The sequence below is a fragment of the Thermobia domestica genome, chromosome 4 (genome assembly GCF_964235325.1).
Source record: "Thermobia domestica chromosome 4, izTheDome1.hap1.1, whole genome shotgun sequence".
In the NCBI taxonomy this organism is placed as follows: Eukaryota; Metazoa; Arthropoda; class Insecta; order Zygentoma; family Lepismatidae; genus Thermobia; species Thermobia domestica.
The window spans coordinates 20,250,831-20,274,510 of record NC_137457.1 but is presented as its reverse complement, the minus strand read 5'-3'; the positions used below and the strand labels follow the sequence as shown (position 1 = coordinate 20,274,510).

The window sequence follows — 23,680 nt, the reverse complement described above, 5'->3', positions numbered from 1 at the left end:
CGCACATAAACAAAGATAATTGTTAGTAATTGAATTTATAGTGTTCTAGAATATAACTTAATCACGGTATTGTTTAAATATAAATATAAAATACAGTTATTTTAAATAAAGGTCAACAGGAACAAAAATTATCACTGTACCAAATACTAGAATGAAGTTTTGAAGACTCCTTTAAACATTAAGGAAGACGTTTTTCCTTAATTATTATTTTTTCTTTGAGGAAATTCACAAAGAATATTGCAAAACAAGGATATGCATTTTGTACGGAAACTACATACTAATCAAAATTGGTCCAAAAATGTAAGTTTTCAAATTTCGTAGGGCATTTTTGGGGTTTGCATTAAATTTCCTGTAGCCGGTAGTTATGCATACAGAAAATATCATTAAAGGACGAAAACTTAGTTGGGCCGTGCATACTGTTTGTCATGACTTGGACGAATATGGTCTGTTTTAGGGATATTCAAAACCCAAAAATTTAATTCCTTGATTTCGGTTGTGCTTTTATCCATGTGAGTTATAACTCGCTCAATGTTCATTATAATTTCTTTATGGAAATGTTTAATTAAAATACAGAGGTGTTCAAAGAACTAGACACAACATTCAGTTTCTGAATATTTTACTGTTCTTACAATATTACGTTAGAAAATATGTTCGAACATAGTCCAAATTACTGCTTTGTAACTCAGCTCTAATTTCTAGTGGTTACGGCATATGCTTCCTAATATCAGTAAAAGAAATGCATTCAAATATAATTACTATACAGTTTTTTATATACAAATTGATAACAAAAAAAAAACTGAAACGGAAAATAAGAAGAAAATTTTTTCACACAAAGGTCAATATTTCGTATAAAATCCCTTGTTCTATATTAAGTTTCTTTTATCCTTTATGCCATTCTATGAAAGAGTTTAGCACATTTTGTCTTCAATTCCTCATCATGATATCACAAATTGTTGATCTCGATCATCAATTGATGTTTGGTTGAAATATGTTTTTTTCTTTAGCTTTTCCTTCGAAGAGCTCCAAATGTTTTTAATAGGTCCATATCAGTATTAGTGCCGGGCCACGGAAAAACACAAATCTCGTTGTCCACTAAGAATTTTGCACAGCTTTGATCCGGATGCATGGGACTCCATCATGTATAAAGATGAATTGTAGATCATCACATGAGACTGCCGTGTGGGGAAAGTAGTTCTTCATGAAGTACTTGTAGATATTTTTCTCACTTGATTGTCTCCTCTACTATATACAGTATTCCAGGCACAAAGTCTGAGATCACACCCCAGACCATGACTGAAGTGGGTTACTTCACAGTTTATTAAAGGCAATCCAACTTGAATTCCTCCCAGGTGAACACATGATGAACTTTCAGACATGAAGACACATGCTTTATCACTGAAACACTATTCTTGAATTGTCAGAATCCAATATTCTAGGTCTCGTGACCATTTGAGACGCATCTTAGCCATGATTGGTGTAGACTCTCATTTTTGTTTTCTTTCTTGTCCGCGTGCTTTTATTTCCTAGGGACAAAAAATCATTCGAATACTCTCAAGCCACATATGTACACCATACTCAGACATTTTTATGCTTAAGTCTCTTAGAAGTTGCACTTCTGTTTTCCAGAGCCAATCTTTTTAGTTTATTGATACCCCTTATACCTTTCGATTTTTGCTAACACTTATAAACTCTATTTAGGCTATTGTTCATTCCGACACATATTCAACTAACAACTTCTTGTTCTATTCCACCTCTATTAGCAATGTGTCGCCGTTCATATCTTCCTTCCTCCAGAAGTATTTTATTAACTTCCACTTTACGCGGAGAAAGTTCTTTTGCTTTCCCCCTTTATGCTGCGATTACAGGACTTCACAATATAAACGATTGATGCACGAAACCCACGAGTCGATAACGCTCTCGCCTTCGCTGCGAGCGGTCCCAGGTTCGATTCCCGGTGGGGCACTCGGTGGAAAAAGTGTAAAGCACTTTTTTTAGGCCAGTCACCCTGAGTGATGCATTTCTGGATTGTCCTGTTCCACACCAGGCAAATGCCGTATGGTACCTAAGTTATAGGACCCAGGCTGCTTCCTTCCTTCTCTCTTCCCTTCTTAATTCCATTTCTCAGGATTGTGTGCTCTCCGTGGGATGTCATCCCTCGAAAACTTATGGGCTAAATGACCATATATGCCGAACGCCCAGAAATATAAACCCTAAATCGTAAATCTTCCTCTCAAAAATTAAAGAAATTTCACGAAATTTACTTATAAAAGCAACCTCGAACTATATTGACTTTTATTTCGTGTCGGTATCACTGTCATTGCAAGATGTTAAGAATTATTATCAACTGACTGCCGAGATGATAACTTGTTTACCCTTTACTCCACGCTCTGAAAGCATCTGAAAAACTCCCTATACGTCTCTCTATTGTGATAGGAACGGTAAGATTCGAAGCAGCGCACCACAGTGAAAAAGTTGGACATGTCTGTTAAAAAATTCGCAAGAGTTTTTTTTTTTTTCATTTGACGTGTTATTGAGGAAATAAAATGAACTGTTCTAGTAACCACACTGCATTACTTTATTTCCTCTCTCCGGCTACTTTTCTGTCATTTCTGTTCAAAATACATAAGTTGTAAAAATGAATCGGTTATTAATTACAAATGTATTGACATCTCTTAATCTGACGAACCCTTCTCATAATTATTGTTATGTTTTGCAGTAATTTACCCAGTCGGCTTGAGTATGGGGTTTCTCGCAGGTTTAACAATCATAAGTCCCTTTTTCCTCTGCGCAGTGTACCAGGTAAGGCATTTTAGAGTATTAGGATTATTTTCAAAAGGAAACGCAATAAGAGAAATCAAAAGGATAGTATACATATGAATTTTAATAGTAATATTCTGGAATAGTATATATATTCCAAAGTCTGTGTGATCATCACATTCAATGTTCGTTCAGTTGTTGATCATGAAGTCAAGACAGGGATTGTTCTTGAAAACTCTTCTGAAATTACACAATGGAAAACATGTAATTGGTCTATGATTTTCCATTTCGGGTTTAAATTGACACATACAGCCCCACTGCACATGAACTGCATCTTGGCTAAGCCGTCAGCACATGCACTTTTAGCATAAGAGACCCGCTTTCTGCTTCTGGCTTCAGCTAATGTGGTTTAGACTGTACGTTGATCAGTAGGTCGAAGTCCCATATAGCCTTGCTGCTCAATGGGACGTTAAACTGAAGATCTTTTACACTCAATATATAACACATTATCTGCAAAATTATTAATATTTAGCTTGGAAAATTAAGTAAAGTACATTTCTTTTTAAATATATACTAGTTGAGCTTGCGTTTTCTACACAGCGCATCATCCATATATCTGCTTGTTATTCCTCAAATCTTTACATATCCCTTTGTAGACACAAGTGAAAGACGTCCTAATAAAAATCGGCAAGAGATACAGAAAAAGGGTGACTTTTTTCGACTACTTCTCAATATTTCGCACCGTTTGCAAGTTTTGAGCGTATTCCCGTTGGAGGTTTTAATTAATGTATGATCAGTGTTTTCTTTCTTCATGCACACAGTGTGTAATAAGCAAATACACAAACTAACCAACTCTATGGTCTATAGAACCCGGAGGTTCAATGCCGTTTTCTCAAAAGCTCTCCACTGACTTCTATCCTTAGACAATTTGATCCAGTTTCTACTTTGTATTCTTATTTCTGACCTATCCATCTTAATATTGTCCTCCCATCTGCGCCAAGGCCTTCCTAATGGTCCTTTTCCGGCTGGTCTCCTAGTTAATATTTTGAAAGCGTTCATTCTTTCTTCCATCTTGTCCCACGTGAGCCTCCTAGATTTGATGACCCTAACAATGTTAGCTAAACCATATAAATTATGTAGTTCATCGTTATGAAGTTTCCGCCATTCCGTATTCCGGATTCTTTTGGGCCCGAATATTCGTCTCAGGAACTTCTTTTCAAATACTTTCGATCTAAGTTCTCCTTTCCGAGTAAGCGACTGTATTTCGCAATTATAAAGAAGGACAGACATGATTTTCGTTTTATACATTTTAAAATAAGTTAATACATTCCACATGCAATGAATTATAATGTCAGTGATATGTGGTGTTTGTTGGGCAAAACACTCCAAGCAGTAAATATTCAACTTAGTCTGGAAAAATGTTTATCCTTAGTTTTTCATTATAATTTGGCCATGGAACAAACACCAGAGAGAAATGCGACCCTTATATACAATTATTTGGTATTGCAATGTATAATAGGTAGGATATGATGCTGTATTTATTTTTAATTTCATGAGTTCCAGTGTACCAGTAAAATTGTAATAAATAAATAATTGCCATATTTTTTAAACATTGAGTTCCAACTGGACAATCTACGTAAAATTTGAATCGATCAGTGAAAACGTCATCCTTCTAGATCTTGAAGTTTCCGAGATCTCATTGTCGAAAGGATTTGCAACAAACATATTAACGTCCACAAACGTATTGCTTAAAAAAATACTCCAAAGATGGCAGAACAATTCATTTGCATTTATTTTGGACAAGGGTTATTAAAATCAAAGTGTTTGAACAATAATTTAAAAGGATAAACTTTATGGAAAAGATGTCTAAATAAATAAACAATTTATTTGGAGTACACATACATTAAAATATTTGTCTTTGTTATAAATGTGAAATCACAAATAACCGTAAATCAAAGGTTTGAAATCAAAAGTTATAGGTTGAAGATCAGGCGCTTTTGTTTCTATTGTAGCGTTTTAATAGATAGATAACCAATTGTGTACTGCATTTTTCATTATTATGGACTTTGGCAGTTGCAGATATAAAAATGTACTTAAAATCCCACCAACTCAAAACTGAATAACAGTACACAGACTACAAGCTAATTGTGATATCTAACCAGGCTTTTGTAAGAGGACGTATATTTCTGTATTTTCAACTCGTCGTCATTTAAGTAGGGAATCCAACTTATTAGTGTCGGTCTCCTAAGTACAATTTAATGCAAATGTGAGAATGTACAATTGGTCTAAAAAATGAATTGGTCTGTACAATTGGTCTAATGTACAATTGGTCTGAACTTTGTGATGCAGGCTACAAATTGTACCAATTGCAAAGTGGGATTTGAAAATTTTGTTGACGGTTGGAAATTTTTTAAGCTAAATTTAAGGAGAACGAATTTTAGGAGGTGCTAACTTTTGGAAGTAGTTTATGATCATTCTGGTTTAACTTTCTGACATATTAAAAAGTATTAAAATAGTTTTCATCTTTATTAGAATGAAGGAAACAACTTGTAAAATTTGGATGAAATTAGTTTTAACGAAATACAGTTGCCTTTCAATACCTGGTGAAGGAGAGTAAAGTTTCTTACAGAGTAAAATTGGCATAATCCTTGGGAAACTTCCTACAAGAGAAATCGAAATAATGCGTACATTGAAGTTTTTACCAAATTTGAGGTAATAAAATAATCAAAATCTTACTTAAATGTATTAATTGTAAGCAAGTACAAGTGCTCAGCTTCACATAGAAAGGGTAATATTTAGATAATATCTTTGAATGATAGTTATATCCCTTAAATACCCCAAAGTATAATGCCTGATTTGTTTTATTTCAAGTACCAATTTTTGAAACAAAATATAATTTAAATTATTATTCATATGTTTTTGTACGTATTCTTTAAAGTATTGAGAGTAGAAATACGATACTCACAATCGCAATGGTTTGGATTTAACCCTGCCTAGTTGTGGTGTTCACAAAAGTGAGATTTGTGACATATTGTGGACTGCCTGTCTTAGTTTCTAATATTATTGGATGTTAGGGGGATACAACACGAGCCCGTCACCTTTCATTCAACTTCCTGGATGAACGGGAAATCAATAAAACTTAGACACGTCATATGAGAGAGGTAAAACACTTGCAATAACAAGTCAGACTTAATAATGGTTATGCGTAGAGTGTGTGTCTAGTAGTGGATAAGTCAATCCTGCCAGATCTCGATAACGGTTATTGCTGGACATTGTACCACTGATAACTAAAGCAGAAAAGGAACACATACCTGACGAATTCTAGTCGTCCTCCAATGTACGAATCGTGAACTGGTCATGTAGTAGTGAACTCCTGAAAAAGTTGGGAAAGGGCGCTGCCCTCGCCTGAGATCAATAATACTTTCTCTACTACTACCTTATATGCGACCATTTGTAAATCTCAAATATCTCAGAATTCTTGGAGTAGAAGTAGCTGGTGACAACTCCGTCCGCTCGTCAAACTTCTCCAAGAACTTTTCCTCTATCTCTTATAATCATCCGTCCCACTCATTCTATCTGACCACTCTCCCTTTTGAGACGTGCGGCCTACTGGTTTTATTCTGCTTTTCCTTCCGGGATTTAGCCTCATCATCTTTACGTCAAAGGTTCGTTGTTATCTGCTCCAGGAAATTTGTCAGTTAATTATAGTGTATCAGTGATGAGAATAACCAGAATGTCTGCGTCGGATATACTAGCAGTTTTGACATACGCGAAATTGTGCTGTTGTTAAGAAATTACTTACAAAGTTTTATTACATAAATTGCCTTAATCGTTTCCAGTTGTAATTATTTCGGAAGCATTTTCTCCTTTACGAAAGTGACAATAAAGCCCCATGTCGTATCTTCCTTAATACCAGAGTTATATAACCATTACATCAATCTTAATGCACAACTCGTGACTTGTGTTTTGTTTTTATTGTTTTAAAATTTATTTACCTCATACAGCTACAATAACCCAATAGAAAATTTTCTAATTTTTACGGAAACGTAGAAATGATTAATAAAATAGAAAATTCAATAAAACATTGAGAATACGTGCTCTGGGCTACAATATAATGCTTTTTAATAGTACTGAAGTGTGTAAATGTTTCTTTTCTCATAACGAGATTAATAATTAGAAGACAATAAAAAAGTACAATTCATTAACAAATGTTGTATGCTCTCATTACCCGTTCGTGTGAAACTTAATGAAACAGTTTTCGTTCTTGTTAAGACACAAATACAAATGAAATTTTCATACACATTGTTGGAGATCGTGACATATATCCCTGAGGTCCGTAGCTACTTGGCGCCTCATGTTTGGCCACCATAGACCAGTGATTACACCCGACAATTTTCTTGTTTCGTGATAGTAGTGCTTCAGGATCTCTATTTTTAGCTGTTTTTGGTGGCCCTTGGGAATTTAATAATCCTTTAATGAGATGAAATGGTCGTTTTTCAGTAGGTCAACCGAGGAGGCATTCTGAAATAGAGACAACATTTCAGTAGACAAAGCTGAATATTTCTTGACGTTTAGTAGTTGAGAGTCGTAACGGTACTCGAACCATGAATAACATATTCACAAGTCTAGAATTGAAAAATCACTTTAAGAGTGAACTTTTTAGGTACAATCTATGTCCAAAGATACTTTGGCATTTCGTCATTTAAGTCTACTCGTTCCTTATATTGATTGTATTTCTTGATAACCCTTTGACGTACACAAGTGAACCACATAGTACAAATTTGATTTCTCTAGTATTAATTATAGATTTTGGGCTAGATATAAATATTAATTAGTACTTTTCACATATTTTGCTGTTAAATGTGGAAAATCGGAAAGGAGATATACAGATGGTGATCAGAAAAAATGGAAACACCTAAACGAAATTGCGACTTACCAGATTAATATGGTGTCGGGCCACCTTTCGCCTTCAGAACAGCATTGATGCGGCGTGATTTCTGAAACGCAGTCCTTTGATCATAATACAAGCTGAATAAACAATCATTGATTTCAATAGTACTTGCGTTTCATTTTGCACATTTTTCACAATTACAATGATATTATTGGTAAGAATGAATTTGTTTTGAGGTTCCATACTAACTACTCAATATATTATTTTAAAATATTTTTAATTTCATTTTTTACATTTTAGATTCATTTTTAAAAAAAAACAGTTTGTGCATTATATAACCATTAGAAAGATCTTTCATTCCATCATATTTCATAAACAGTTTCTTAGTTTTCGTCTCTTTTAAAACTTGATCAGTATCTTCATGATGTCTCTGGGGTAATATGGTTTCGTATTTTTCACATAAGTGTACTAATTCGCTTTCATCAATATATTTTGTTGGTATCAATTTCCATAAGGTTATTTCATATGAATTTCCTCCCTCAAGATCTTGTAATTTAACAAGTCTTAAAACGATAATATTCTTTTCGTTGTTTATTTGTGATGTCATTTTCTATTTATTATACGAAAACTTTTAAAAAACATTCATTTTTGTGATGATCTTATTCAATATATGGATAATTCTATCAACAATATCTTTTGTATGTTCGCCTGTTAATTCTCCATTCATGACTTTAATAACATTAAGCTCATTTTTAAACAATTCAATTTGATTCAACATTTTTTTTATAATAATCTTTCTTCGAAGCTATATTAAATCGTGTTGATAGACCAGTGATTAGTGCAGAAGCTGATGCAAATGCTGTGGTAATAATCGAATATATTGTAAGAGGAATAAAAATATTCATATACCTTACAGAAGCTGATAGTAGAATTGATTATGTAATAAGAGTGATATATGCATATTTTATTCTTTTGAAATTCATTTTGTTTTTGTTAATAATTGTTCAAGGTTTAATATAGCATTCTCAATTAATGCAATTGGATTCTCTCGTGGTATGGTATCTGGAATATTATTTTTATTAAATAAGATTTTATGATATTATCATTAAAACACTTACAAAGTAAAAACTCTAATAAACATATAATTGATTTGTATCTTCTCAATCATTTTTTTCTCTTTGTACATGAATTTTAAATTCTTCTTACCAACCATTACAACAAAACAAACCGTTTTACCTGGCAAATAGGTTTCAAAATTAACAGTCAACTTCAAAATAGTTCTATCACTTACAGTTACTAATTTATGCTTGCTTGTGTTAATTACAAATATTGATCTTTTTTTTTAAAAAAAAGGATATAAAACATCTCTGTGTTTCCAATTGTATGTCTTATATATCGTATACATTTCGTAAGCCTTGAGATTTTTTTTAGTTTTTATTTTTATGGAAACCTAAGTTGAAACATTTTAAAGGAAAAGACTCATTTTAGAATTACGAAAATGGATGTTCTGCACCTCACAATGATCAAAATAGCTTGAATCACTTAAGTATCATTCCTATCACTTTGGAAAAAAATGCAATCACGAATTAGGCATGTCAAATTCACTTGAATTAAATCGTGTGGTTGGATCGGATCCCAAATATTTACCAGTAACCGATTTCTGTAAACATTGATATGTGTTGAAGGAAATTGGAATCTTACCCTCTTTTAAATAGTTCGATCTTAGCAAGGTAGCATAGTTAGGTTTATAATTAACAATAGACATTTTCAACTCCATATTTGTAATCTTAACTCTACTTGGATGTGATTGATCATTCTCTGATGTTCCATTCCTCCATTTGGTCTCACAAATAACAAACGATTTATCGTCAGAACCACTTCTTTTAAATGTATATTTCAAACCTCCTTTTCACATAATATATTTATAATCAGAACAAAATCCTGGTAAATGTCTTAGCAAAATACTACTTCTTCATCTGTTCTTCGCCATGTAATTCCTTCCCATCCACATTCAAAATATGGATTTGCTTCTTGTTTTGAAATCGTACATGTATTTACAGCTGTCAAAGTTAAACCAGGGTAATTTATAATACCCAATATCTGTCCATGCTTACTAACTTGTATTTGAGAAAACAGATGTGGGAAGAAGTTATTAATAAGTCTAATATTTTGTCCACTAGTATATTCGCCATTAGCATATCTACCTCTAATTTCAAAAGTTACATACATATAGAAATAATAAGGTTAAAGAACCCATCTGCAAAATCTAATCAAACTCAATAGATCTTCTGGTTTAATTAAATTTTCGATTTTCTTTTGATTAAGTTCAAAGGATTGTAACTCATATGACTCCATTTTATCCATATTTAATATAAAGAGAAAATATCGCGTTATAAATTAAACCCATAAAACAAACTTAAATATAACTTCTCCCAACATTCTTATTATTATTCACCTGAGTAATGATTTCTGAAAAAAACTATCCATCTGTAAACATTTTAATACTACAAAACATAAATTCGCACAGACTAACTCGTTAAAATGTTGTATAAAATTGCTACTGTACTCTATATTATGACCAATAATTTACAAGTGTTTTTGGTGTATTATCTCCAAATGAATCAAATACATACTTTCTATTTCCTTCTTTCCAATAACAAATCCAATGAATTTCTATACTTTTAGAGACGTCAAAATTAACAGTGGCACACTCATTCTTTTCTGGCTCTTTAGGTTACGTTACTTGAACTACCATAGTTTCAACTACCTTTTTACATAACAATTCTACAACACATTACACCAAGTTCTTTACAAACATTTATAATTTAACCTCTTCTATCGTTTCTATTGCTTTTCGTAACACTTTGTCCAGTCTTAATATCTTCTGCAAGCCTCTTTAACAACATTTTCTCAACTTTTTTAATCAATACTTTTTACCAATAATTATTTTTATAGCACTTTTCGAAAGATAGATAAAACATTTTCAATTAACATTCTAATTATTTTTATCTGCTATATTATTTAGACCAAAAAGTAGTTATTACACTTTCCGATATCTGGATCAGTTCCAACCTTTTTTTTCAAAATCCAAAAAAAAAAAAAAATATTTTACTGTTATAACATTTTTCACATATAAAGCAAAGGTTACAGTTGCATTTTTTCGAACACCCCATGGACAAAAGAGATAAATACTGCATGTTCTAATATTCAGGACCCTCACAATCTTTTTCCAATATCCAGAACACTTACAACCTTTTCCCCATATCTAAAGCACAAAAGTTGCAGTTACAACATATTTTTGATATCTAAAGCACAAGTTACTGTTACAACATATTTCCATATCTAGTGCACAAGAGTTACAGTTACAGCATCTTTTTCATATCTAAAGCACCAGTTACAGTTACAACATCTTTCCATATCTAAAGAACAAGACTTACAGTTACATATTTTCAATATCTAAAGCACAAATTACATTGACAATATCTTTTCCATTTCTAAAGCACTGGTTACAGTTACAACATCTTTCCATATCTAAAGCACAGGTCACAGTTACAATATTTTTGAACAACCAATAGTCCAAGGAAGTAATTACTAGATTCACAACATTTTCCCCCACATCTTTCCATATCTAAAACACGAGACTTACAGTTACAACATCTTTTCAATATCTAAAGCAATATCTTTTCCATATCTAAAGCACTGGTTACAGTTCTAAGATATTTCCATATCTAAAGCACAGGTTACAGTTACAATATTTTTCCAACAACTAATAGTCCAAGGAACTAATTACTAGATTCACAAACTTTTCCCCATATCTAAAGCACCGCTTACAGTTACAACGTTATTCGAAGCCATGTACCAAAGAGGAGATTACTACACTTACAACGTTTTCCCAATATCTAAAGCACAGGTTAGTTACAACAAATTTTCCAATATAAAAGCAATAGATACAACTACAACATTCTTCAGTGGTTAATGCAGTTGCAACATTCTTCCAATAATTAAACTACAGTTTCAACATTTTCTTCTAAATTGTTTGTTGTATTTTTTAACTTTTCTTTCTTCTGATTATTTTTTCTGTTTTACTCTTTTATATAGTAAATGGGAGAAAAGAATACAATTTCTACTACAAATTACACAATAACACAGTTGTAAACAAACTGAAGAGCGTTTTTGTTTGTGGCTTTAACAGAGAACTTACACAACAACAATTTACTAACAAGCATTGGAGATTTAGACTACACAGAAGGACAAGATAGATTACATTGTTTAAAAGAGATTACAGAATCATTTTCAGACAATATTATAGTTGTTAAGGTTACAGTTTTCTAATATTCTGAGGGTAGGTTTAGTGTCCAATTTATATTTTTAAAAAAGGCGTGTGGTTCCTTTAATTACTTTCTCCGTCCTATATTTCCGAATTGGGCTGTAGCAATACATGGTGTTAAGGCCAAATTACTTTTTCTTTTACATTCCAACACAAGACGAGCAAATGAAGTGTACCAAATAATACAGAAGTACAAGAAACATGTAGACAGAAAATATAAAAGACCACCCTTACAATATTGAGCTCGCCGGTCTCTCGTTCTGTATACTTTTGCAGACAACGAGACAGCTTTTACCAGACATTTTAACAGACTTGGAGAAGGAATATTATTTTTGTTGGATTTGGATATAACATAAGATTTGCAGGTGTTTCAATAAACAAGAAATAATCCAATACCTATTAGACAATTTTAATTTTCGTATGGAAGATAACTTTAGATAATATTTAAGAGATTTAGAAGAAGGAGGCAGAAACAAATTTTATCCAGCTTAAAGGTATATGTGAGAACGATAACACGGTTGGGAAGGAATGTCTTCGCTGCATTTCTAAAAAGTCCTCCGTAAAGATTTACAACAAATTTATTTGCCAAATTACAAGTCCTGGAGTTGTTAAGCTGCTCGGTAATCACGTAATAGACTACTTGTTATGTCCTGATAAAAGACTAGAGAAACATTTTCTTCTACATTTGGCAAAGAGTATTTCATAACGAGATTAGAAGCTGCAATTTTAATTATTACGACGAACAGTATTTTTGTAATAAAACATTTGGTCCTGTAGCAGATTGATTAAAGGTAATAAGATGAAGTAAAACATATTTCCAAGACGGACCCTTCTCTAAACTACCAATTCGAGACATGTGGACCAGACTATGCAATTCTTTGCTAAATAGTTGTGTTGTTAATATAGAACAAAGACTTTTACATTTTGCGTTTTGCAGGAATATACATACAAACAAGCTAACGGAGATACGTGTAAAATTACCAGAAGACAAACAAAAGCAGGACAAACTGATTTCTGACGCCATGTCCGCATTGTCTTTTAATTTGCTGCCTGTTAACTCTATAGAGGTAATTCCAGATCCAGGAAATACAGCAGAAGTTTCTACAGTACAAAAATGTTCCTTAAGGCAAGGAAAGACATGCTTTTGCAATATTACAACGCTTTTCTCTATTATTCCAGCAAGTGTTAACATCAAAGAAGGTGGTTTAATAGCAACAGAAAATCTATTTCTAGAAGTAAGCCGAAAAAGAATTAATATAAGTAGCAATCTTAACCCATATTCTCTTCGTTAAATTGTACCGAAGAATAATGTTTATTTTAGTCCCGATCAGAAAGAGTTATTGGAATTACAAGATAGAAGAAATACCCTGGATTATGCCGCCAAGTTACAACAGTTAAGAGAAGAATACTCTCGTATATTGAAGAAGAATGCATTACGAGAAAACGGAGAACGAAAATTTATATCTCTGTTTAGTTTACGTTGGCAATATTTGAATTTAGAAGCTATATATAATGTGCATGCATTTTTAGTCAATAATCGAAGCAAATTTACATTCGTTGGTGTAGTTCTAGCGCTGGGTGGTTTTAAGTCTGTTCGATACATTAAGGGGTTGTTTAACATACATCTGGTGAATCTTTACAAGTACAACAGGAACGTTTTAATATCCAATGGTTTTTGTTTGTTGCCATATAACGGGATGGAAATTGTGTACTTAACAAGTGAGAATCCTTTTGCAGTACATAAGACGAACGGAATAGAACGCTAAAATAATAATAGGTTTTCAAAAGTTGTTAGTTTACGAGTTGATAAAAATGTTTTAAAGAATAAGGAAAAATATATTGATTACACGCAAGAAATTTCGGAGCAGGGTGATGCAATGAAAATGGAGAATATTCTAGGATCTGTAAAATTTTTTGGGTGTAAGACATTAGAAAAGTTGGACTTTGGAACAGAACTGCTTGTAACTGATTTGTGAACTGTACACTATAGAAATAAGGAAATATACATTCTAAAATTCGATAACAGTCAGGATTTGTCTGTTTCTAATCATTGGTTGCAGAGAGAGATTAAGGACAGACGTGTGGACTTAGCAATTAAGTTTTAAATTAACTTGATTAGCATTAAGTCGACGTCAGTTAAGAATGAAGAGAGATTAGTGTTTTGTATGTAATCTTAACTTGTAGATTGTTAGTTTGTTACTTATACTTGTTATATATTTTGTTTATAGTTAGTGCTTTTATGGACAATGCTTATGAAAGCCGCTGTGTCGAAAATTTTAAATATAAGTTTCTTATTGTGTATGTGTATATCCAGAACTTAAACATCTATTTCTGAATCTCTAAGTGTGTATCTATCGAAATCTCTAATGCTGTAATTCTAAATTTCTAAGAGTGTGTATGTGAGTGCTTTTAGGTCTGTGGTGTAACACTGTGGTGTAACGACTGTATTTGTATGGAAACTCTTTGCACTTAAGCTTGTATGTTTAACCTTATGCGTCTGGATTCGAATCTCTAACCCTTTGTGTGTGCGTGTGCCGATATAGAACTCAAAGTTAAAGAAGTTTTGCTTAAAGCGTATATGGATTTTCTATTGTCTGTCTAATAAATGGAGGCTCTAGCAAGAAAATTAGATTTTCTACACACGTCTTCCAAACAGTTTTTGTCTCTTAGCGATGTTCCAAATAATAAGCAGTATTTAATTAAGCATGTACATTTACAGGTCAGTCGAATGGGTACAAAGAGAGTTTTGCATGCTTCTAAATATATGGTGTCTCTTCCTGATCGATATATAACGCTTTTTGACAAGAGATTAGTGGATAAGATAAATAAGACCAAGGAATGTTTGTATCTTGTGTACGAAGGGAAGCAAGCATTAGGACCAAATAAGAGTTTCCGTAAGTTTACTTTTACTACAGTCCACGATTATAAATCTCACAGGTCTGCTAAAAGTTGCTCGACGGTAGATGGAGACAATATCACGTGTGACGAAAAAGAAGAAGAAAGTCCAGTTAAACCCCCAAGAAAAAGAAACAACAACAACAACTCTGCGAAAGTAATAATTAGATGTTATTTATGGGTTTGGTCTATAAAGGAAAAGCATGGCAATCTTTTAAAAAATCCGCAAAAAGGAAGTAGTATTAGAAGTTTCTTTTTCTGTTATGCATATCTACTTCGTTGCAAACTGATATTCCACACAAACAAGAAGTTGGATTCTATTCTAGTACAAAAGACTTGAATTTATGGAAAAGTAACAAATTAACAAACTAAGCAACGTATTATTGTTGTTGTTAACTAGCTAAAGCCAAGCTATTTCGAGTGTTATGATGGTGCAATTAGAGGATAAGTCGAAACACGTAGAATTGTGCAATCTCAACCTATATCACGTAAGCAGACTCGAGTTCTGTCGTTTCCCCACTGTGATGATGCAGCACCGTTCCAGCTATGTATAATCCTTGTGTTACGTGTTTTACAAGAAAAGGTGTGGTCTGTGCAATTTCTTAGTAATATATGTTAACTCAAGGCTCCAAGAAGAGGCGTAGTCTGTGCAATTTCTTAGTAATATCTGTTAAAGCAAGGACTACGAAATGTTGTACAATCTATTGTGTATTTGAATTGTTTGGTTAGTAAGAGAAACCAATTCTCAAGCACGAAGGCAGAGCAGAAAAAACAAAGATTAGAGCCCCGGCCCCTCGACCCGATTAATATAAATTATAGAACAAAAGCACACGTCAACATGTAGGTAAAAGTAAATAAAGACCCAACAACAACCTAGGATAGATTAAAACATAGAACATAAACAATCGTAGAACGTAAGAACGCAGAAACGAAGAAGGTAAGAACTTACAAAAGTAGAACATAAACAAACGTTGTACGTAGGAACGTACAAACGTAGACCGTAAACAAACGTAGAACGTAGAAACGTACAAACCCAACGCTAAAACGCAAGTTTATCCATGTTCCCATACGTTTCCTCGTTTAGATGTTTAATTTTGGCAATCTTGTGCTACTTAGCTAAAGTTGTTTCTCGCGCTGTAATAAGCTGCAGTTAGATAACACTAACTTTGGTTGTTCTGAGTTGTTTAACATTAGTCGCACAATTTTTTGGAGCACCCTGTAGATATTTATAATAAACGGCAGTCGTGTATAAAATTCAACTAGAAAGAAAAAATATCTATTTCCTCGCTTAGTTTTGCTTGTACATCCAACTTGTTCGCCAGAGAACGGAATCTTTCCTTATATAACTTGTTTGACCTTGGTAGCGATCTTTCTTGTTGTTGGCCTTGGACAAGTTCTTTATATGCTAGATCCGTTACGACAAAGAAAAAAAGAGGGAAGTGGAAGCGAGAGTTGAATGAATGATCTAAGAATATCAAAGAAGAAGAATAAGGACATTAACACACATGCAAGTTCATTTTCTTTAAAAATGCTGTTTAAAACTGGAGGAAAACAATTAGTTTTAATTTTCATTATGTTTGCCGTTTTAAGTCTTTAACCATGGAAATACAATTTTGCTCTGTAATTGTTTGTTAACTTTTAGGTAATTTTCTTTTGCTTCTTCTTCATTAGCTATTCGTTCTAAGTACCGGGTGCCAAACGATTATTTAACTCCTGGTTGCCCAAGTTCTTTATATAATTCCATTTGCCTATCTGTAGTTATGGGTGTTTTCTTGGTTCTAAGAGCAAGTAACTATTTTTCCAACAAGATGCTATTCCTATTTCGTTCCTTTCGGCATTACGTATTTAATGTTGTGTTTTCTAAATAAGTACCAATGTAATGAAAAAAAAAACAGACGCGTTACTTCCATAATAGTAAGTCGGAAGGCAGTAGTGTACATAAGAGTTTACGAAAGCATGGAACACAGCGGAACAGTGGGAGTTTCTTCTTACAACATTAAATACTTTCCTATGTTTCTTAATTTGTTTCTTTAGGGGTTCGATATGTGTATTCCAGCTAAGATTCTTATCCACAGTACACCTAGATATTTAAGCTTGTCTACTTGCTTTAAGGACTCACAGACTCACATTTGCAATTACCATTATTACAGTTATATTCGTAGATATACAGTTTACCAGTTGGGGCAGTTTTGATATTATAATACACGTATTCGCTTTTCTTAACGTTAATACAAAGCTTGTTGAAAATCAGCCAATTTTTAATTATATTTAGGTCTATGTTTGTTTTTGTGAATAAGTCCCTTTCGTTATCACCATTCATAATTAGAGCAATGTCGAAAGCCTCAAGAAGAAGCTTACCATTTAATTTTGGATTTCTTAGGGAGTTTACGTAACTGCAAAACAACAAACGACTTAAAGAAGAACCTTGAGGAACCGTTTTAGTATAGAAACCGAAGAAGTAGTGTTACCTAATTTTGTTTTATAGGGTTTCTTGGCTAAAAGTGATCTGAATAACTTACGTACGTTACCTCTTAAACCTAATTTCTTTAACTTACTTAACAGAATTTTGTGGAAGACGGTATCGAATGCTTTCTTTATATCCAAAATCACTACTAGTTTTAGTTTATTGTTAGTATGCAATTCCTTTTCTAATTTTAACACAGCATCTTCTTTACACTGGTTATCCCTAAAACCAAATTGAAACTTGTAGAAGAAATCGTTATCGTTTAGGTTAGTGTAAAGTCTATTATGGATGAACTTTTCGACCAAGTTCGCTACATTAGATAAGATGCTCATTGGACGAAAGCTACCTGGATGTGATGCACTGCCTGTGTTCTTGTAGATTGGAAAGACTGTTGTTCTTTTAAGACTTTTAGGGTACATATCTTCTTCTAAGCACAAGTTAAAAGTATAACAGAGAACATTGGAAAATAGAAACTTGTAATTTTTAAAAAAGAACACAGAATTTCCATCTTTTGCTATAGCTTTTCCCAACTCCATGTTGCTTATTTCTTGTTACAGTTCTTTTGCACTAATTGGTTGCTATGCTAAGTGTCTTGGAGGTAATATTTCGTTATCCTTCCTTTTGGTACTTTCCGCTGTAGTTCCACACCAATGTTACCGAAGAAAATGTTTCGGTCTTCTGCATCTCCTGCAAATGGTTTGGAGTTGTTTCTTGTTGGTGTTCTTCTTAAAGCTTTTTCGTTAGAAGGTAGAATGGATTGATCGCATTTTAAAAATTCATTCACAAGCTTCCACATGTTGTTTTGGTTCGAACGGAGAATTTCTTCTTTGTACTACTGTTCTCTGAAGGTGTTAATATAATGTCTAATTTTGGATGCATATTTCTTTACCAATTCTGTTTTTTCCAGTGTGCATTAATTTGTTTCTTTTTGGTATAGAAATTCGGATACCTATTGTAATCCATGGTTTAGGTCTGGTTGTTAGTAATATTGGAGCACGTCTTCGTATAAGGTTCTGTTCTTTAATCATAGCCAAAAATGTTCTGTCCACTTCTTCTGGATTCTTAGTTTGGAACACTTTTTCGAATAACCGTTTGACAATAGCTTTTAAATTATTGTCCAGATTGTAGTCTATTGTAGTTTTGTTGCAAAGTTTTGGATTCTCGAAGTCGTAATATTCTATTAGCACACACACTTAATATAGAAAAACACACAGTTTCCTATCCACAACATGCCGATCTTCTTGGCGCCAATTTACCGGTATAAGTGCGACTTGTTGTGAATTAGATAGTTGTCATCTTTTGTTTTCTTTCTTCTAAGTAACTAATTGTACAGATACCGTCTAACCTTTAGTGTCTAAGGTCGAGAGGCAACACACTTTGGATGGGGCTCTTCCCTTCGTTTCTTCTGCTCTGTCTTCGTGCTTGGGAATGGGTTTCTCCTTGCTAACTACACCACTTAAATACACAATAGAGTGTACAACATTTCGTAGCTCTTGTGTTAATAGATATTACTATGAAATTGTACAGACCACACCTTTTCGTGGATTCTTACGTTAAAAGATATTACTAAGAAATTGCACATACTATGCATCTACTTGGAACCTTGTGTTGACAGATATTACTAAGAAATTGCACAGACCACACCTTCTCTTGGAAAACACGTAACACAATTATTATACATAGCCGGAACTGTGCTGCATCTTTACAGTGGGGCAACGACAGAACTCGAATCTGCTTACGTGTTATAGGATAAGATTTCCCCATTTACATACTTCGGCTTATCCTCTAATTTCCTCATCATAATACTCGAGTTTGCTTGGTTTTAGCTAGTTAACAATGATGATAACACATTGTTTAGTTTGTTAATTTGTTGCTTTTCCATAAATTCATGTTTTTTGTACTAGAATAGAATTCAAGTTCTTGTTTGTGTGGAATATCAGTTTGGAACGAAGTAGATACACATAACAGAAAAAAACTTCTAATACTACTTTCTTTTTCCGGATTTTTATAACAGATTGTCATGCTTTTCCTTTGTAGACAAAACCCATAAAGAACATCTAATTATTACTTTCGCAGAGATGTTGTTGTTGTTTCTTTTTCTTGGGGGTTTAACTGAACTCTCTTCTTCTTTTTCGTCACACGTGATATTGACTCCATCTACCGTCGAGCAACTTTTAGCAGACCTGTGAGATTTGTAATCGTGGACTGTAGTAAATGTAAACTTACGGAAGCTCTTATTTGGTCCTAATGCTTGCTTCCCTTCTCATACAAACATTCCTTGCTCTTATTTATCTTATCCACTAATCTTTTGTCAAAAAGCGTTATATATCGATCAGGAAGAGACACCAAATACTTAGAAACATGCACAACTATCTTTGTACAGATTAGAGTGAGCTGTAGATCTACATGCTTAATTCAATACTGCTCATAAGTTGGAAGATCTCTAAGAGACAAAAACTGTTTGGAAGACGTTTGTAAAAAAAAATAATTTTCTGGCTAGAGCCCCCATTTATTATACAGAGAAAAGAAAATCCATATATGCTTTAAGAAACACTTATTTAACTTTGAGTTCTATATCGGCACACGCACGCACAAAGATTTAGAGATTCGAGTCGAGAAATGTATGATTAGACACCAAGGCTTAAGTGCAAAGAGCTTGGATACAAATACAGTCGTTTACACACAGGGTTACACCACAGATCTATGAGCAAATGCATACACACTGTTAAAAGTTTAGAATTACAAGATTAGAGTTCTCGATAGATACAAACTTAGCGATTTAGAATAGACGTTTAGAGTTCTGGATACAGACATACACACTTAGAGATTCAGAAATAGAAGGTTAGAGTTCTGAATACACATATACACACTTAGAGACTTATATTTAGAATTTTCGACACAGCGGCTTTTATAAGCATTGTCCATAAAAGCGCTAACGATAAACAAAATATACAGCAAGACTAACTCACAACCTAACAATCTACAAGCTAAGATTACATACAAAACATTAATCTCTCTTTATTCTTACCTGACGTCGACTTAATGCTAATCAACTTAATTCTAAACTTAATTGACAAGTCCACACGTCTGTACTTAATCTCTCTCTGCAACCAATGATTAGAAACAGACAAATCTTGAATGTCCTCGACTTTTGGAATGTATGTTTCCTTCTTTCTATATTGTACAGTTCTCAAATCAGTTACAAGCAGTTCTGTTCCAAAGTAAAACTTTTCTAATGCAGGGCTAATCTAATTTCACCCTAAAATTTTATAGATCCTAGAATATTCTCCATTTTCACTGCATCAGACTGAGCCGAAATCTCTTGCCTGTAATCAATGTATTTTTCCTTATTGTTTAAAACATTCTAATCAACTCGTAAACTAACAACTTTTGAGAACGTATTATTATTATAGCTTTCTATTCCGTTAGTCTTAAGAAATGCAAAATGATTCTTTCTTGTAAGTACACAGTTTCCATCCCGTTGCATGGTAATAAGAAAAACCATTGGATAATAAAACGTTGCTATTGTACTTGTAAACATTCACCAGATGCATGTTAAACAATCCCTTAATGTATTGTACAGACTTAAAACCACCCTGCTCCACAAGAACACCAACGAATGTAAATTTGCTTCGATTATTGACTAAAAATGCATGCACATTATATATAGCTTCTAAATTCAAATATTGCCAACGTAAACTAAACATAGATATAAATTATTGTTTTCCCTCTTCTCGTAATGCATTCTTGTTCAATGTACTAGAGTATTCTTCTCTTAACTGTTGTAACTTGGCGGCATATTCCAAAGCATTTCTTAACTTTAAATAAACATTATTCTCCGGTACAATTTTACGAAGAGAATGCGGATTAAGATCGCTATTTATATTAATTCTTTTTCGGCTTATGTCTATTGCTACTAAGCCAATTTGTTCGATATTATCCCTTGCAGGAATAATAGACAAAAGCGTGTCATCCTTGGAAAAGTTTGTCACCTCTTGCTTTAAGTAACATTTTTGTACTACAGAAACTTCTGCTGTATTTTCTTGATCTGGAATTTACTCTATATAGTTAACGGGCAACAAATTAAAGAAAATGAGAAGGAGTGTAATAAATCAATAATCCTGTTTCTTCTGGTAATTTTACACGTATCCCTGTTAGCTTGTTTGTATGTATATTCTCCCAAAACATAAAAAAGGATAATGTCTTTCTTCTATATTAACAACGCACCAAATAGTTAGCAAAGAATTGCATAGTCTGGTCTACATATCTCGGATTGCTACTTTATAGTAGGGCACACCTTGGAAATATGTTTTACTTCATCTTATTACCTTTAATCAATCTGCTACAGGATCAAAGGTTTCATAACAAGAATACCGTTAGTCTTAATGATTAAAAATTGTAGCTTCTAATCTCGTTATGTCATACTCTTTGTCATATGTAGAAGAAAATGTTTCTCCTGTCTTTTATCGGGACATAACAAGTAGTCTATTACGTGATTACAAAGCTGCTAAACAACTCCAGGAACTTAAGTTGGCAAATAAATTTGTTGTAGATCTTTACGGAGGACTTTTTAGAATTGCAGCGAAGACACTCCTTACCAACTCTGTTATCGTTCTCACATATTATCTTTAAGTTGATTAAATATTTGTTTCTGCCTTCTTCTTGTAAGTCTCTTAAATATTCTCTCACGTTACCTTCCATACAAAAATTAAAATTTTCTAATAAGTATTGTATTACTTCTTGTTTATTAAAAACACCTGCAAATTCTTGTGTAACATCAAAATCCAACAAAAAGTAATGTTCCTTCTCTAAATCTGTTAAAATGCCTGGTAAATGCTCCAAAAGTGTAGACAACGAGAGATCGGCGATCTCAATTTTGTAAGGGACAACTACTGGTCTTTTATATTTCTGTCTATATGTTTCTTGTATTTCTGTATTATTTGGTACACTCCCTTTGCTCATCTTGTGTTAGAATCTAAAAGAAAGTTCATTTGGCCTTAACCACGCTTTGTTCCAACACAATTCGAAAATTCAGAACGGAAAAATTAATTAAAGGAACCACACGCCTCTTTCTTAATAGAAATTGGCCACCTAACATACCCTCACAATGTTAAAAATCTGGAATTTTAGCATTCATTTTATTGTCGCAAAATGGTTATTTAATCTCTCTTAAACAATCTAATCTATCCTATCCTTCTGCGTAGTCTAAATCTCCAATCTTTGTTAGTAAATTGTTGTTGTGTAAGTTCTCTGTTAAAAGCCACAAACTAAAACGCTCGTCAGTTTGTTTGCAAACATTCCCTAGTAATTGTGTGTTTGTGTAATTTGAAATAGAAATTGTATATATTGTCGCAAAATGTTAGAAATCACATAATAAAATTTAATTCATTATGCCTAAATTTCACTATGTTAAAATGTTTAACTGTGAAACATCATTGTGATAAAATAAAATTACATTAAGTAAATAAAACACAGTTCTTAATACTTTATCTTATCTGCATTAAATTCGTTAATCGTAAAATGTAAAAGTAAAAATAAAATTATCGTTTGCAAAAGTGAAAAAGAAAGTGCAGAAGAAAAATAGAAATGCAAATTATAAAATAAATTGTTTTTTCCTAATTATTTTTTACCAATCTTAAAGTGTTTAATTGTAAAATGTAAAAGTGAAAAATAAAATCTCGAATTAAAAATTATATTATATGCTTTTACGGGTGCTTAATTTGAAAAGCATTTTCAAAAAAAGCTGTGTCGTTAAAGTGAGATTTTTGGGATGTTTCTCAAAGGTAGAACGGGTCCTGGGACTGGACGACACCCGTCTGATTTTAAGAGAAATAAAAATGAGAATTTTAGCTTTTTTGGAGAGAGACTAAGGGTAGGTGAGAGGTGAGGAAGAAAAAGGAAGAAATCTGATGTCACAGTACATGTAGCTTCATCTTCTCTGCTGGCCTTTCTGTTATCCTCCTAATGTACATCCGGTGTTCCGTGTGTCGAAAACCGAATTATAGGCTGTTCGGTTTGATTTTTACGTTACTCTTGAAGTCCCCGATTGACCGCCGTGCACTGCCCGGACCGACTGCGTTGACAATCTTTTGACAACTTCACGACTGTGTCCAAAAATTACTTTGATAACCGACTCCAAAGTTTCCAAGCGTCTTCAGAGGCTCCGTGTGACTCCCTGTTTCCGGGTTGGAGGGAGTATTTAAAGACAAAGATTTGCTGATAATACTGCTGACTTCAGGCACGTGTAGATGAGATGTTTTCGTCCCAATAGGTACTCATGACGTTAGAGATGGACAGATAGTTGGGAAAGGAGCTTCTTAGCTTTATTATATAAAGTACGTATTGA

The 23,680-nt window shown here is 33.2% G+C and overlaps 1 protein-coding gene across 2 annotated transcripts in view; it reads left to right on the top strand.

Moving 5' to 3' along the window:
- LOC145683270 (uncharacterized) overlaps positions 1-23,680 on the top strand; it is a 168,890-nt gene that overhangs the window by 116,248 nt on the left and 28,962 nt on the right. The window contains exon 4 of one of the 2 annotated variants that reach the window (XM_081754636.1): positions 2,717-2,799. The exons of the other annotated variant lie outside the window; for it this stretch is intronic. Within the exon in view, the coding sequence (XP_081610762.1) occupies positions 2,717-2,799 (83 nt within the window). The remainder of the gene's footprint in view (positions 1-2,716; positions 2,800-23,680) is intronic. 2 annotated transcript variants of the gene reach the window in all.